Source organism: Gavia stellata, chromosome 10 (genome assembly GCF_030936135.1).
Source record: "Gavia stellata isolate bGavSte3 chromosome 10, bGavSte3.hap2, whole genome shotgun sequence".
NCBI classification, from domain to species: Eukaryota; Metazoa; Chordata; class Aves; order Gaviiformes; family Gaviidae; genus Gavia; species Gavia stellata.
Window position 1 is genome coordinate 13870724 of NC_082603.1, and position 18138 is coordinate 13888861.

Sequence of the window (18138 nt, forward strand, 5' to 3'; positions counted from 1 at the left end):
TGACCTCAGTGGCAGTATGGATGGCTTCTCTAGAATCTCTGGATATTTGTTTTAGAAAATTTGTTCATTCCCACATATTAAAAGTTTGGGAATTCCTCAGGTTTGCTGATACAAGCATTTGTGGAGCTGTGTGGTATGGCTCCAAGCTAAAAACAAGCAAAAGATGTCATGAATATAAAGAGTATATTTTTTTCTCTTTTTATATATTGTAGCACTGAGAAAAATCAGTTCACATTTGAGATACTTTAGATTGGAAATCCTATGCAGATTTAATTTCATGTAATCACTGTCATTATAGCAATAATTAAACATAATTGTGAACAAAAGAGTTTTCTATGACACAAGGAATTTTTTTTTTTTGATGGCTTGTTTTTTTGAGAGCAGAATGCCTATTATTTTTCAAGAATGATAGAAAAATGCATGGAACCATAGACTGAAGAGGTGTTGCCAAGACGTTCTACAGCAGTATGTTCCTAAAACTCCAAAGTAATTTTGATTAGTAACAGCACAAATGTTTTTTGAACAGCTGAACAATATTATTGTGAGTCTGCAAATACTAGTTAGCTGCCACTTTGCTCACTAAATGAGTAGTGTTTCCTAGGAATTTCTTAGGGTCAAAATTCTTCACCTAGCTCATTTATAAAACATAATTGTAAAATAATAGATTTATTAAATATCCATTTTCTGGTGGGCGAAGATGCCAATAAAATATCTTTATTTTCAATCAGAAGGCAGCTTTTCAATAACAGAAGAATTGAGCTGTAGATTTACTTGAAATTTTTTCATTAGATCTGCTCTAAATCTGGCTTGAAAATACACACTTTATTGCACAACAGTTAAAGCATAAAAAGGTATGTTTGAAGCATTGTTAAGAACGTGGGAACAAGAACATGAGGTTATATATATAGTTAACCAACTAGTCAAAAAGCAATAAAGTCATGAGAACAGACCATTGTGACAAGATAACTGTCTCATTCTCATAAGATTAATTTCTTGACATTGAGTTGATGTTTATTTCTTATTGCTGTCGTTGGCGTTTAGATTGCAGCTTTATCCATCACTGTGATCAACTTACTGAACATTTATTCCCTAAAAATAAATCACATTTTGTTGAAATGGATATGGCTAACAACTTGTCATTGAGGATGTAGACTATTCTGCGTTATTTATCATTCCATTTTAAAATAGGGTACACACACAGTTGAAAACCTTTCTAACAAATATCTTCTCTTCCACATATTCCATGAGAGCAGTGGATTCCGTATAAGGAAAAGTAATACAATAACATTAATGTTATCTTACACTCCTGATTCTCAACAATTTTCAAAAGGAAATGAGAATCAGGCCTCCAACATTGTTCTCAGGTATACAGTCTAGGCATGACTCAGACTGTCTATTTTAAGTGCCCCTAACAGATGTCACAGCACCTAAACAAACAGTAGATGACATTCGACAAAAAGGCTTAGGTGGTCCAGAAAGCCACAGACTGAGCATAGCTACAACTTAGCCACCAAGATGGACCGAAAACAGACTGGTTTGTGTTCCTGTCTTCTATCTTGAGCTTAGATTCATTCAATCTGAGGTCCTCTTCTGAATGCAGGATATACCAGCAGAGTTGCTATGTGCCTTTGGTACTTGAGATGAGTGATTAGAGGACCCATCAAGGAAGTTTCTGTGTGTGTGTGTATGTGTGTATCTGTTGGGGTGTGGGGGGTTAGCCCTGTCTAAGTCTTATTTCAGACTTGGAGGGGTGTCAGTGCTCTGCTCTTGTATTTTAAGACATTGCTCTACTAGGCTACAGGTTATTTGGGAGGGGCAGGAAATGTGTCCTTTATCTCTTGTTGAAACTGTGCCGCTGACTGTCCGAAGTTCAGCGGCAGAGAAGAGAGACTAAGCAAGAGTAAGACTGTCTGCCTAAATGAGCTAAAGAGCAGTTTCCTTTAAGAGGAGGAATGCCAGGACTCTGGCTTCCCATGGGGCATTCCCTTGTAAATACTTTTTGGCCTAGTGTTTCCTTCTGGGAAGAGATGTGTGGCTCTCACTTTCACGTTCAGGAGCAGGTAATAATTTTCTGGGCCTTAGTGAGCTGTTCTAAGGCTTTCATGACACTGCCCTAATTCCTTCCTGAGTCTGTCCTGACCAAGTCTTTAATTTGGCAGGCTGAAGACCAGGCAGGTCCAGGCTGTTTATGCTTCAGTTACCCTTCTGTAACACAAAACCTTCCCAAACACAAGTTGCTGTGATGATACATTCGTTCAAATTTTTCAGATATTTATGTATTAGGAGGAGAAGGAAGGGATGAGACATAAATACAAAAATAAATAGAATTGGTCTCATTCCACTCTCAGCCTTAAACTGAACTCAGTTTAGGACAAGTATTACTTTAATTGAAGTAGTTATTTCATTCCGTATGTGACTGCCTTGTAATCAGACACCAAACAGACCTGTCAGCTCTCATGCTTTCTTTATGAGACTCTTCCACATGGGCTCCATCTGCTATTCCCCAACCACAGCACCAGCATTATAAGCACTTGCAAAGTAACTCCCTGGCTCCAGGCTGCACACCAGAATGAGCCATGATGCTGCGTAGTGCTACAGTAGTGGTGTTGCTCCTGCTGCGAGACCTGAACTCAAAAGCATCCTGCAGTATAGTCTATGGCTCCTGACTCTAGTCTCATGATACCATAGCTTCATCATCAGATCCTTAAGAAGTGTCCACCATCAGAGTATACAGAAGGCGAGAAAAATCATTCTTATTTCCAACATTTGAAGGGAAATATGCATAAACCAAAAAGATTACGATATCTGATCATTCTGGTCTTAGTGCTGTTTTTTGGTGTGGGTTTTTTTTTCCATACTGATATCTACTTGATCTCAATGAAAATTCTGGATGCACAAGAAGTATGAGACTGGGCCATTGATTATCCCAGAAATAAAACCTTATTTGCTAATTTGTATCCCTAAACAGTTATGGCAGAAATTGGACATAATGGGATCTATAAATATTTCAGATAATTTCCAGCTAAGTGCCTAAGGGATGTCCTGCAGGCATAAGGAATGAAAAAATATATGTATATGTAGATGTGTGTGTGTGTGTAGGTCTGTGTATGGATAGAGACACACACACACACACACACACACACAGACACTTATGTGCTACTTGATTTTACATTAGTCAGACCACTTGCTTCCTAATTTTTTCAGGGCAGACAAATACATTGAAAGGAGGTTATACCTGCAATGATTGTAGGTTAACTAACAAAATTCGTAAGTGTATGAGTATCAGATCATGTGAGGCCAAAAATCTACTGAATCATGCATGATCAGAAAAATTCTATTACTAGATTTTTGTGTCTACCTACATAAAAGTGAGGAAGGGGAAAATGAAAGTGGCTTTCATTTTGTGACAATGGACTTAATTCTAATTAATCTACACACCATTGATATACACTGACATTCAGCATACACAGTTTCTTGGCTACTAGTAGGAAATACTATCAGGGTAAAGACAAGGCATTATTTAAAGTGATTAAAGAGTAATGAACTATAATATAAAAATGTAAATTTTAGCTTATTGATAAAAAGAAATCTGCCCATAAAGTCCATTAGGCAATAGAGTAGCTTTTCAAAAGAAGTCACTGATGCATCAGCAAAGCTAGGTTCAAAGTAGACCAGATAAAACACTTAAGAGATAAGTGGAGAGGATCATCTTGTAATTATAGTGCAACTGAAATGGCCCCAATGGTCTTATCCAACTTTCTGATCTCTAAGTGTGGGATAAACAGAACACGGCATTTGAGTGTGAAGATTGAATGAACAGAAAGCCACCTGTGCCATTAGAAGATGAATACTTTTCAAAAGTCAGCAGACATGGAAAGAGCACTTGTATTGCATTCACAACAAATGGGAAGATAGTAGTAGTAATTCAGGGCTGGATTACATGATGTTTCCTTCTTTTAGAAAAACACAGCCCTCCACAATGAAGTTACGTCACTTCTTCAGTTTGTCAGCTTTGTAAATAAGCTGCAGACTTGTTGAGACAAACATTCTCCGATCTCATGTGAGGTGAGAAAATTACTTGACTGGTTGTACAGTGAGTTTATGATACTCCCACAGTGCCACAAGGGAATAGCAGCAGAGCCAATACATGGCTTTCCTCATGAAGAGGGGTAAAAGGCATTTTCCAACAATGTAGAAAATCAGGAAAGTGATTTTTATTGCAGCTATTTTGACTTCTGTTTTTGCATATGTGGGGACTTCCTATGCAGAACTGCCATGTTCACTTCCCTTGGCAAGCAACAGAGTACTTATCTAGAGGCCACAACTTAATTTATGATATCAAGGCTGGCGATGAATGTGGCAGCTATTATATGTAAAAGATGGCTAATTTAAAAAAAAAATCTGTAGAAGCAGATACTGAAATGGATTCCAAAGAAAAGGAGAAAACTAGATCTAAATCCACTGCTCAAATTTTTCTGCCATATTTCCTTCTGTCTTGTATTATCTGAGATCGCCTATCAAGAGGTTTTAACATCCCATTCACCTTACACAGCATACAATCCTGACACCAAAATGTGGCAGGCTGTTTGTCAACACAAGGTCATTACTTTTATTTTCATAGAGTAAATAGAGAATTTTCTACAGGTTACAGCATGTTAAAGTTCTATCTATCACAGCTGTTCTAAGATATAATTTCCTAGTTAAAGTATGAAAATCCTATCTACAATACATAAACACGGTGCTTGCTGATCCACTTGCTTTAGTCCTATCTTTTGGTTGTTTCAATCATCTGCAATTCCTACCCATGGATACACAGTGTGGTGCTCTAGACAAGTCATCCAGAAAGAGTTTGCCTATTCTCTGTGTTCTATCTTGTTATCTATCATTTGTGTTTATTCATTTTGTCAATATCATATTGGTCAACATTGGTATTCTTTCTAGCTTGGCACCTATCTAATTGTTCTGCCATGCTGCCTGTCCACCACTGACTACTCGGTCCTGTCTCTGTCATCACTGTGCGTATCAGCTGTCCATCATTAACTGCACTGTCTAGTAAAGGGTAGATTCAAGTATTATTTGTACGAAGGCAGAAATGTGCACAGAACCAGGATGGAGAAAGCTAATTTTTTTCCCTTATGTGTTATTAGCCTTTATTGCCTTAGTTACTGCTATACTCCAGTATCTGTCCTGATAGGGTTCAGAGGAACTTGTTTGAATTGCAGTGAGATTAGTTCATGGAAATCCACATTCACTCTATGCCAGTTTAGCCATCCTAGGGTCTATCTCAACAGGAAGGTTCTGATGTGTTATTGATCCCGCTGTTACCTTACTGCAGCTTCAAAGTAAGATATTGTCCTGCCATTTTCTACCAGACTATGCAAATTATATATGTTTAAATACAATCAAAATGGTGGTTACAAATGCTGAAAGGCAGGAGAGTAAAAGACAAATGTAAACATATTCAGATGTCCGTAGAGAGGTGTGGATATATGTTTGTGAAGCTACCAGAATTTCCAAGAAACTTCCATTTAGGAAAATGCTATTCTTGCAATTGTTTTGCTTTGTGGGAAACATTAGCAGGTCCACAGACCAATGCTGCTGCTGCATCTGTTGTGCTTTTAACAGTGGGCTCTGACCCCAAGACTTCTTAACAAATGCTTTTCTTTCTAACTAAGGCTATACAAGAGGCTTTTTATGCTCACTTTGGTTTTAGTGGCAGAAAAGAAGACACAGAAAAAAACAAGAAGAAAACAACTGAAAAAAAAAGCCAAAATTACTCTTTTTGCACTGGTGTTAATCTCCCAACTCAATGTTTTTTTTCTTCTTCTTTTTGTTGTTGCTAAACATTATGACTGGTGAGATGCAACTTGACCTAAATTCAGTCAATGGATATTCTGCAAGTGAAAGTTTTTATCCTATGAGCTCAGGCAGCAATTATTTGAGCTTAGTCATGACAATTCCCAAGACACAGATATGCTTACAAAATCTTAAAGACAGAAGACTGTGGACAATAATGGTGTAACAAACAGTTCATTTTAAATACAGACAAATTCCAATACTTAAAATATACCATGAGGTCTGTAAGATAATGAATCAAAATTTTAGTGACTGCCGCCCACTCACACATTATAATAGAACAGCTCAGGAATAATACCAATGTAAATTAGGCCAATATCTGAGTGTTCAGTATTGTAAACATAATGAGTTCCCTGTAGTCATCTTGCCCAAATTCTAAAGGTTAACTTTCTTCAAGGGTCTTCTGACTGACTTCATGCTCCACAGAGTATTCAGAACATTGCAGAAATTAGCATCCACAGTTATTACTATTTGTCAACCACAAGCACACAGAAATTGCTAAGCTTCCCTTGCAAAGGCTTTCTTCACAACTGGAATGAAAAATAAAATATGATGGTAGTGGTGTATATTTACCATGACATCACCCTTCCTTTTTTTCAGGGCGGGAGGAGGGCGAGAAAAAAAAGTCCTTGGAATAATAAGGAAGTATAATGCAGGTAGTTAAGCTGGCTACTTCTCAGTAATGAGGAAAATGAAATCTAATTCTTAGTTTAGGACCAAGGAAGACAATGGAGTTTCATTCTCTGGCAAATGTTTGGTGTTTCCATTTTCAGCTCACAAGTGCCACACAATTTCTCACGCTTCACTGCTCTCCTACAGGGTGTAAGTCGTTTTCTTAACCGTACATTAAATGCTCTGGTTATTTATCCCAGAGTACTTGGTGTGCCAACTGGGTGAAAACCCAAGCACTTTCACTTTGACTCTAGTAACTGGAGTTAATTCACCACTATCATCTCAGTGTCACTGGAATATTTATGACCAAGACCTTTGTACTAAATGTCATCTGAAAGGCAAAATATTTAGTAGCATTACTTCTACTAGCATTCTTTCTTACCACCATTCTGTTTTAACATTAAGGCTAAGTGAAAATTGCCATGGCATGAAAACATATCTGTATATTGTTCAGAGTACATTGTGCACTGAGACAAATAAACTAAGACTGTTAAAAACACAGATTGCAGATAAAGGAACCAAACACACGATCAGCGATTAAAAAGTTAGTGTTATATGTGTTGCGTTTTTCATTTGTTTCCCTTTAAAACAAAATGAAAACTTGAATAAAATTGTCACAGACAATAGACTGCTAGCTTCCCTTTAAAAAATTCTTTCTTCTGCTAGAAAAATAACAGTGATTCAGGGAAATAATAAGCTGACACAGAGGCATGCAGAGCTGAATAAAAATTTCCAATTTTGCTGTTGCATTGAGCTGGGAAAATAAATTTCCATGAGTAATTCAGTAAACTTAACCTTTTGGTCCATTCATAGACAATCCACTAGAAGTTCATGATTTTTCTAAATACACTGTTTATTTCACCTTATCTGACAAATACATAATTTTAACTCTGTGGATTAAAACCACTAAAAGGACAAATCATCTTGTGATGCATCAGACCCATCATTTCTCTTTTCTGATCAGGTAACTGTGAAAGTGTTTACTGCCTGAATGTGTCTATATATATAAAAAACTAACTTAAGTATTCATGAGCAGTTGCACATACAACATAGCCATTCACTTCGCTTTATTGTGCATCACTTCTATTAAATTCTGACCATTATTATGCTGAAAGCTACATATAGAGGCAGAACTACAGTGAGAAATGAAAAAAGAAAAAGAAAAAGAAAAAGAAGAAGAAAAAGAAAAAGAAAAAGAAAAAAGAAAAAGAAAAAAAGAAAAAGAAAGAAAAAGAAAAAGAAAAAGAAAAAGAAAAAGAAAAAGAAAAAGAAAAAGAAAAAGAAAAAGAACAAAGAAGAAAAAAGTATGAACAAATTTATAAACTTACTATGCATTTATAGAATCAGAGATTAATTTAGACTGAGACAACTATTTCTCCAGTTTATCAACTTACTTCCTTAGCTTCTTTAATCTCTTCTCAGTGACTGCTACTTATGGGCCATAACAGTTATGCTCTGAGAAGGCATCCTCATATGTTGCATAGCAAATCAGCTCCAAATATCTTTCTTTTAAAACTTAGAAGTTGGAGCAAAATAAATTCAGCTACAAAGCTAATGATTTTATTGTGACTTACAGAAGATAAAAGACATCATCAGAAAACTCTTATTGCCTGGAGTCAGTCCCTTAAAGAAGACTGAGCTTTCACCCTACCAGTATGTTCTGTGATTACAACGATGATTTTTGTGTGCAGAATTCTACTAGATATGGTTAAACCAGCAATAAAAAGTTTTCCAAGAAATAACTATGTTCAGTGCACAGGGTAACAAATGGAGCCATGAAATATATATTATTTGAAAGGAATAATGTTTGTGTATTTGTATTTTATGGTATTACTTGCAATATATTTTTGAATGAACAAACAAACTGGCCATCTCCATCTCTGAGATTCTGCCATGGTCAAATGGCTACTTAAACTGAAGACCTCTTGGTTAAATATAGCAAGTGGCATTTTTTCACTGACTTTTTCTTCAAGAATGCAACATTTCACTTAGTTCGAAGTAGGTGAAACTTTTGACAGGATATATTTTTCCAAGAGTTATTAATTGTCTTGCTTTCGGGTGAATAGATATGGAGAAGGTTAATAAAATGCCACACCATGCTTTTAACAGGCCTTTTAGTCAGTCTCATTTTGACAGGTAGTTAAGGCTACTAAGATGCTGTCTGCTGGTTTTATTCGTTTTGCATTTCTCAGTTACAAAAAAAGAATAGGAAACATGCTTTTAAGTTTTTTTAAGTACATGGGTATAAACATGCCATAGTAGTCAAATAGAGCAAGGTGAAATATTATACCACATTTTCTTTGAGCTACATCATTGTCTTTGAGCCACTTGGAATACTCAGCTTTGCTTTCCTTTGTCATCAGGTAAAATATTGGATTTGACGCTGGTTAATTAAAACTGACCTTATTGAGAACATATTTAGACAATATTCACAGAAAGCTACACAGGTAGTTCAGAAAAGCTGCACAGCTCAGTAGTGAATTATTTTTCCCTGTTCTAAAGGAAATGCTTGCAGATGCTGATGTCTTCAATTTGATTACTGTTGTTTTAGTCTGCATAAGTAAAAAAGCATTATATCATAAATATTCACTGAAAATATAACACTGCTGTGACCAGATCAGGCAACGCAATAGCTGACAATTTATAACATAATAGGTCATATAGCTCTAGGCTCAACATTTCATGTTAGGTTCTAAGCTGACTGAGGAACTTTTCTTCTGTGAGAACATTTCTATACTTTACTTTCCTCACATAATCTATTGATAACATTAAAGATGTCCAATTTATAACTTTTACCCAGATAGCTTATCCACTAGTAAAACACCGTGTTCTGCTTAATTCAGCACAGTGTGCTTTGTTTACACATATTCGGAGAATACATGGCCTAAACTAATGGACAGGACAAGAAAATGACATTTATTGCTATGCTTCATTTTTTTGTTCTTTTTCTGTGTTTGTTTTAATTGTCAGAAGTTTAAGTGAACAATAAGCGTTCTATACTTCCAAAACTGACAACATTCCATTGCCTTTCCCACCCCACTACAATTAAAACACCTCATCACAATATTTATTTAGAATACAAAGGACATTTCTTTCTTTATCACCCAATTAATCACAGGTACAATCAATTAAATGAGAAAAATAAATTATTCCCCATTGATTTTGCTAGTGTTAACTATTCAGGATCTAACACCAGACCCAAAACTTCCTTAGTGTAGAAATGACAGAAGTTAAGATGGTCAACTAGAGGACCGTAATAAAGTTTACAACAAGAATTGGTAAAGTCTTAAACTTCCTCTGTAAAACCATTTAACAACTGTCCCTAAAATGTTCTCTAAGGGATATCATTGCCAATAATGGATATTTATAGACCATCTGGGTGAAATAAGTCAAGGAATTTTTCTCATACCCACACTGCAAATTAATTATCTCTTCATTGATCTTCCTTCTGTTCCAGTCTACTTCCCTTAAATGCCTCCATATGTTGTATGGCATAAACCAAACCATGCTTAAACAACACGTTGATATATACAAAGTTCTACTTAGTTTGAATTATGGTACCTGTGAAATGTATTTATTCCAAATCATACCGTTATAGGCTTAATATTGCTTTAAGAAGGTAGTTACAGGACAGCAGTTAGAGTCTCATTCCACTCTTGCTCCAGCATAGTATAAAGAAGATATCCATCTTGTTCTTTATTTAAAGGTTTTTCTTAACGCTCACCATTGGTAGCTAAGTTACTTTAACATTTGGTACACCATAAATGCAAAAGCTTCCATAAAATCATTATTGCTTTAGGGGATTGTTTTCTACATTATCCAAGAGGACAGAATATTTCTATAAAAAATCAAATTTTTCAAACAGTGGAGATGATGAAAATGCCCCTCATATGAGCTGCAACATTTTATATGGGTTTCCTATCTCTCAAACTAAACAAATATGAAGAGCATTCCTTCCTCATGGCTGCCTGAATCGAACACAGTTCCTCTGAGCTTTCCAAAGAAGAGAGTGTACCTGGAAAACTTAAAACTTGGAGTGAAAATAAAAACCAACTGTAATTCAAACCATTATGTTCTTTTAAATCTCAGAATTTCTAGGGTTTGAGACATTATTTCGGAAGGCTTGACAGTGGCAATATTGCAACAAAAATTTAGAATATTAGCTTACAACAGGTTTTGACATTACTCAATTAAACTCACTGATTGGCCAATGAAAGTGAGCTCTACTTTGCAACAGAAAATGAAATATTGAATAATGCCCACAAAATTCTAAAATCTTACACTTCAGCAAATCTGTTAGACATCCTGTTGTGCACCAGCAAATAGCTTACTTTAAACTTGATAAATTTCATAACAGGATTTCAAATTTTAATTCATTACTGGAGTACAAAATTAAGGCCTTAGTGACATCACTTTAAACATAGAACAGTAGCAATAGAAATCATAAAAATAATAATAAAAATTTCCTAGTGCTAATAACTCTTGGAAAAACTTAAAGATCAGCGGTAAAGTTGACTGCAACTCTGGGTTTCATGACTCCTCTGAAAGACAAGGGAGCAAGGGTGACAGACGGTCGGTCCAGCCTCTGGGCCAGAGACACCACCTGGCCCCTTCCTCCCCACCGTGACTGCCTGGCCAGACACTCCAAGCCCTTGGGCACACCGAGAGCCAATATCCGCCCCCAACACCCATGCGCTCACTCTCTCCTGCCACAAAAGGGAAACAGCCCTTAAAAGTACACCTGGACCTCAAAAATAATAAATCCCAACGTTCCTCTTCCATTTGCCCCTCCAGACTGGGTCACAATGAGTATTTTTGGCCAAGTAGACATTCTGACTTAAAGCAAAGGCTGCACTCTCACATTTACCGCTGCATTTTCTCACAACTGACAATGAAATTGGGAGAGACACCAAGTCTGTACTCCATCTGCGTAATTCTCTGAGATAGGACAGAATAAGCAAGCCTAATGCATCACAGAGACAAGAATATGCTGTGCTTCAGCCACTCTCACGAGGTCTAAGTGATGCTTGGATATACAGCTCACTTCTCAGACACCTTTGGAACAGCCACAGTGAACATTCATTTGAAGCGAGCCATTGGGACTAACGATGGAAGATCTGTTTTTTGATTCGTACAGTGTGTTGGTTTTGGCTGGGATAGAGTTAATTTTCTTCATAGCAGCTAGTATGGGGCTGTGTTTTGGATTTGTGCTGGAAACAGGGTTGACAATATATGAATATTTTATTTATTGCTGAGCAGTGCTTACTGCTACTCCTTAGTCAAGGCCTTTTCTGCTTCTCACACCACCCCATGACTGAGTAGGCTGGGGGTGCACAAGAAGTTGGGAGGGGACACAGTCGGGACAGCTGAGCCCAATTGACCAAAGGGATATTCCACACCATATGATGTCATGCTCAGCAATAAAACTAGGGGGGAGGTTGGCACGGGGGGCTGCGGCTTGGGGACTGGCTGGGCATCAGTCTGTTGGTGGTAAGCGATTGCTTTCATACGGATCACTTGTCTTTCTTGGGTTTTATTTATCTCTCTTTGTTATTTTTCTTTTCATTACAATTCATTAGTCTTATTAAAATTATTATTTGATGTTATTTCAATTATTAAACTGTTCTTATCTCAACCCACAAGTTTTCTCACTTTTACCCTTCCAATTCTCTTCCCCCCATTCTGCTGAGGGGGGGCAGTAAGGGAGTGGCTGTTTGGTGCTTAGTTGCCGGCTGGCGTTAAACCATGACATACAGACACAAACTGACTGTGAACCAGGCAACCCACTGACTTGACTGATGTCATAGGCTGGAATAATTGATTAGTATAGCTCCGCTTCCTCTAATGACCCAGACCTCGGGTCTGGTTTGTTGCAAGACACAGATGAAATGTCTGTGCATGTAGGCACCACCCGTAGCTGACTACCCACAATGCGGCTGCTCTGGGATACAGATGTGTGTGTATGCATCGGCCGTGGAAATACTGCATTTTTACTTACCCAGGTGTTGGTTTGGGGATTTTCTCCCGTATTTCTGTGATGTGGGAAATGGAGTGCTGCATTGCCTTAAAATCCACCACTGCATTGCCACTGCTTATGACGTGATAAAGTTGCAATCCAATTCATTAAGAGAAAAAGCATTACTCTTCCATTAGATTGCCATTTATTATTCACTGGATACAGAGAATCACTTATGCTCGAATACCAGGGAATCACATATGGGGGAAACAGTAATGCACAGACCAAATGGAGAAGGACATTTTTCCCGAGTTATAACTTGGCATTAACGTGAATTGCAACAAATGGATCTTCAGCATTGTTACTAATCTGGAAATTAGCCATGCCATCACCAGAAACATACACCTGTATTCCAGTACATTTGTTGCCCTCCTTTTGTCCAGAAATAACATCACAGTAGGTACCAGCAGGCAGTCCAGTTTGCACATAGACGTTCATATTCCTATGTGAAAATAAATGAACACAGTTTATCAGTTGTTTTCAAAGCAGATATTTCAAACTGGGTAACGATTTTTGAACCTGATGCTTACCTTGAAGGGCAACGTAAAGTACGAACTTTCAGATCCTATCCCTGCTTCACTCCCTATGCTCCTGTTTTGGATCTCTAGACCTGGCACGCAACTGCGTGACTACCTCAGGCTGTAGTGATCACTCTCATCAGAAGAGGACATTTCTCTTCCCATCAGTAGTGCTGTTGAGGGACATTATGCTTCTCTCTGGGGACACAGTCTCACCCATTGGGCTCTCTTTTCCCTGCCAAACCCCAGTTAGCTTTTTCAGACTATCCCATTACAAGTTCTTGGAAATGTATCTGTTAGTAACCTGTTTTTTAAGAAGCTTAAAGCTACTTGAGAAATGCCAGATTCCACACAGATATTGCACTCCTGACATGACAGTACCTTAGAAGAACACACCAAAATAGCCTAAAAAACTGTCAGCCCTAACAAAACTCCTCTCAAGTCTTTGCAGGATGTCCAAAAGGAACTGTTGTGATGGACAGCACAGTAGGCTGAAGACAAAGTTAACTGAGAACTCAACCACTACATCCTTCAAATTGCTCACGACCTCAATCTACTTATTATTACAGATCCGACACACTCCTGGTCTCTAAATCATCTCAATCTTGCATACCAGATTGCAACACAGTTTTTAAAACTGCCATTTGGACCATATCCCCGAATCACCAAGTTCCCTCGTTTCTGTAAGTTCAGATGGTGCTGGCTGACCATGCTCTTCAGTGATACAGCCAACTCCAGGAACTGGGAAACAGCAAGAGCACAGTACAAGGCCTAAGCTCAGACAGTGAAGACTGCTCCTGGTAGAGTGGAGAATGTGAAGTTTAAACTGCCAACAACCAAAGACAGAGGAAGCATCTGTTATAAAGCTCTGTTGGAGCTCGTAACACCTTAAAAGCTTTCTCTGCTTATTCTCTTATTGCTCTCTTACTTACCAGTCATCATTATTGAAAATGATGAAGCCTTTACTACCACGGCCAAAAGCTACTTGATTGCTGCCGTTGTCCCACCAGTTGGAGAAAGGCTGACCGTCCACCACATTACGGAAGATAACCATGTTCCTGAAAATGCAAGGAATGGCTGTCACTGTGGCTGCAAGAGCTCTAAAACCCCGAGGAACATGAAGCAAAGGCAACTGCTTTCACTTATTTTTTCTCCACCGTGTCCTACTTTATTTGGCGCCAGCGATGCTCACAAACCCAGTCGTTGCCACAGGTGGTGTCTGCATTGATTGTAACAGGCTTTGTTGATCCATCCGAGTTACTTGGTGGTCCAATCCAGTCATTGACGTCCTGTGATTAAAAAGAGAAGTTTAAAACTTCTTACTGAAAACGCAGAGAGCCTATCTGTAGAGAAAAGCTAGCTGGAGCACCAAATTACCACCTGCTAGTTCCAACATGGGACAGAGAAATCCCTTAACAAATTTAAATGCACTGGACTGCTTCTCTGGCCCTCTTCTGACCCGTATTCACCATGAATTTATCTTCAGCATTACAAGCTTACCCGTCCATTTACAAAATATCTTGGCCAGCGAAAACTTGACATCACACGTGTGAACCCATATGGATGAGCAAGCATGAAACCAACTGCCATTTTATAAAGCCTGTTTGAGAGACAAAAAAAGTAATGAGTTGTGGAGAGAGAAACCATGCCAGAGAACAGATGGACAAACAAGCAAAAGGAAGAAGCATCACCCAGACAAGAGCAATCCCTTACCTGGGGTCCCAGAAGGTTAGAATGGAAGCTCCACCGGCGCCGTGCCCCCGCTGGTTATCGTGATTATCCACGAAGACCAGGGCTCTATCGGAAGGCATAAAGCCCCAGCCTTCTCCCCAGTTCCTAGGCAAAAACACAAAGACTTGAAGCTACTCTGTCAACCGGCGCATCCAGCGTATGTATCCCAGCTAAGTAACAAGACGTTCATACTCACTTTAAGTAGGCCATCTTTTCTCCGTTCCACTTGCGGATCACTGTCCCCAGTTTTGCACCGTACTTGAATTCTGTTACTCGGCCATTTCCAAAGTACTCACTGCCTTTGATCGGCTCTCCACCCAAGTCAATTACCTGGTACACAAAGGAGAAACTGTGCATCCGTTCTCATCTCACAGAGACAAAAAATGCAGTGTACAGTCCTCAATTCTTCCTTTACATTGAGATAAAAAATATTCAAGCGTGTTTATTTCTGCTGTGTAGATCAACCCATAGTCAGTATAATACATGATGGACACATATTAAAACATCATTGAAGAAAGAAAAGGTAAAATTGAATGACAGTCTGTTGTGGAGGCATTTTTAATAAGCAAAACTACTTATGTCTGCAGAGCTGCTCCAAAGAAATGGCTAGCTCTTTCTGGGGTAAAGTTCAACGAAGATATATTACCACCATTCCTCTGAAGGAGGAATGTAAAAGAGATATCAAAGACAAAGACAAAGAAAAAGACAAACAGAAATGAATAAACACGGAATAAATAAATAAATAAAATGAATAAACATTTACCTCCTGGTAAATGAAAGGTTTAGTTCCTGTGGAAAACCATTTAGTATTTAGATTTTTCAGCTTGTCCAGAAATGCTTTTATGTCCCCAGGCCACATATGCTTGGCAGCATCAATTCGGAAGCCTGCTACACCAATATCAATGAGATAGTTCATGTACTCGGCAACTTTTGAGCGTACATAGTCCTTCTCCAGAGCCAGATCAAGAAGGCTAGCCAAGCGGCAGTCCCGGACCTGTGTAATGAAAAAAAAGAAAACAAAAAGTTTTGTGGTGCCACTCTGTCAGTTTGTAAAATCTTTCAATGAAATCTTTGCATGTTTTGAGCCATAAAATCAATTCTGTTTGGATATCTAGCTTGCACAGAAGAGTTATGCCAAGCTCTGCACCAAGACCTAGGTAAATTTACTATACAGCTCAATACTCAAGTTACGACAGTTGGTGAAGGACATCACCTCCCTGTGCAGATGTCATCAGAATTGAGGATGAGAAAAGGCATGGTGTATTGTTGCAAAGTGGCCAAAGGAAGAGCAGTAACCTTAGGGAAGAACTGACATACATTCCATCTACAAAAAAAGTAAGTTGCTCAACCAGGGTACCACCTTGCACTGCTATCAATTTTCCAAGGGGGCTCCTTATCAAGATCAGCTGAGTTTATAAGCTATAAGAAAGAGCTCACCGGCTGAGCTGAGTACACTGGGCTCATTTCAGGAGCAAACCCCTGCACATCCCTACATGAAACATATGGGGAGGGTTCTTGATTTCTCAGTACTTAAAATATTTTGCACCATGAGTACCTTTCCTGTACCTATGTTCACTACGTCATTCACTTGGCAGGTGTCTAAGCACAGGTTTTGTGAGAAACTACTCCCTTTGTTTGGCCTTACTGTAATGTTTACACAGCAGGTTAAAAAAAAAAAAAAAGGAAAAATATTTCAAACTTTTGCCAGAGAAATTTACCTGATACATATCACCATAATTTTCAATTTCTCCACTTCCAGTGTGACATTTGCCATCATTGAAATCCCAGCCAGAGTACGGCACAGCTGGAAAATCTCTGTTCCCAGCATTAAAATAGCTTCCACAGGTAGAATGGGTGCCTGAGCCACCCGCAGCCCCACACATGTGGTTGACAACAGCATCCACATAAATATGAACCTGGAAAAGCAATAAGTGCATTTCAGTACATTTTGTAATGATGGTGAAGTGATAGCCAGAGCTTTACCACATCACTATTAATTCAATCTTTTTCCCCCTTCGGTTTATTCTCAGTTTATGCCTCCTTTGAGGACAGCAGCAGTAACTTCCCTCAGCTGAAACAGCACCTCATGCCATATCAGATACAGATTTTCAAGGCACTTACGCCAACGTTGTTGCATCTGGTCACCATGTCTCTGAATTCATTTTCGTTTCCTGATCGAGTGCAGAGCTTGTAGCTGACGGGCTGGTATCTTTCCCACCAGGGTCTGTTTGGGTTAGTAAGGACAATATTTTCACTTGGAGGTGAAACCTGCAGATGAAATTATGTACTTTTTGATAAGAAATCAATTGGTTTAATTTCAACATCTTAAGGGCAAAATCTGCACTCAGCACCTCTGCCCTCAGAGGCAGGCTAGCACTTAACCCAGTCTCTCTCTCCCACAGTATAAGCTCAGGACTGTGAGATGTCCATCTTGTAGACTGGTGAGAAAGAAGTTTTCTTTTATTCCTGTGGGCTGCCCAGGTCCAGCATGGACCTGCTTTCAAGGACACGCACATGGGAGGGCTGAAGCCACAGCAATTATTTTTACCTAAAATAGTGACATCCTTAGGAAAGCCAAAACTCAATGCTTATGCACTGCCCTCAGAACAAGGTAAAGAGGAAAACTTAGCTTTGCAGGGGAAGTGTTTCAGAGGAAAGCGTGCCCCTTTGTAACTGATCTGCTAGAGATACAATATCATTCATTGTCCCTGCAAGATCTAGGGTTGCGTCTAACAGCAGTTACTACTTTCATTCCCCCCTTATCAACACCAAAGTTACTTGGAACTGGCTGTCTCTGATTCAGGCATTTCGATTTATTAATGAATGCTACAATTCATTTTCCTACCTACTTACAGGAAACAACTTACCTGAACTCCTCCAAATCCATTAGGAGCTAAATAGCGTTCACACTCAAGAGCAATGTCAGCCCAGCGCCATTCAAAGAGATGTACAATAGACGTCCTCCCAGCCTGAGTGTTGGGGTTGTACTGCCCCCAGCAAAACCCTGCAGCTGCAAGTAGGAGGAGGACTTGCATGATGCCTTCAGTATAGGGCTGTAGTCTCTCCATTGGCAATTTATACTCCTCCAAGATGACAAAGTTCCTATTGCAGCTGTCAAAGTTCACACGGATCAATGCTACCAGTTATTATTTGGCTAGCTAGCTCGATAGAATTTTTCTGGTTTGTTTTTTCCTGGATTGCCCAACAGCTGAAGATAAAATACCTTTTCACAGTGATTATACATTATCAAAAACCAAGCAGTCTGTGAGCAATGCACCTAAATTCAGAATCGTACTCTTTCTAATCATGTAAACAAAGATACTTTATCAAAAGTATTGCAAAACA

The 18138-nt window shown here is 38.7% G+C and overlaps 1 protein-coding gene across 1 annotated transcript; it reads right to left on the reverse strand.

Moving 5' to 3' along the window:
* Nucleotides 1–12796: 12796 nt before the first annotated feature.
* On the reverse strand, nucleotides 12797–17828 carry LOC104250736 (pancreatic alpha-amylase). Its single transcript, XM_059821756.1, has 10 exons — nucleotides 17661–17828; nucleotides 16915–17061; nucleotides 16512–16709; nucleotides 15557–15787; nucleotides 14990–15123; nucleotides 14776–14898; nucleotides 14563–14662; nucleotides 14230–14351; nucleotides 13995–14120; nucleotides 12797–12986 (listed from the first exon to the last, which is right to left on the reverse strand). The coding sequence occupies exons 1-10, from the start codon at nucleotides 17826–17828 to the stop codon at nucleotides 12797–12799; spliced, it is 1539 nt and encodes a 512-aa protein (XP_059677739.1).
* Between the last annotated feature and the right edge of the window lie 310 nt (nucleotides 17829–18138).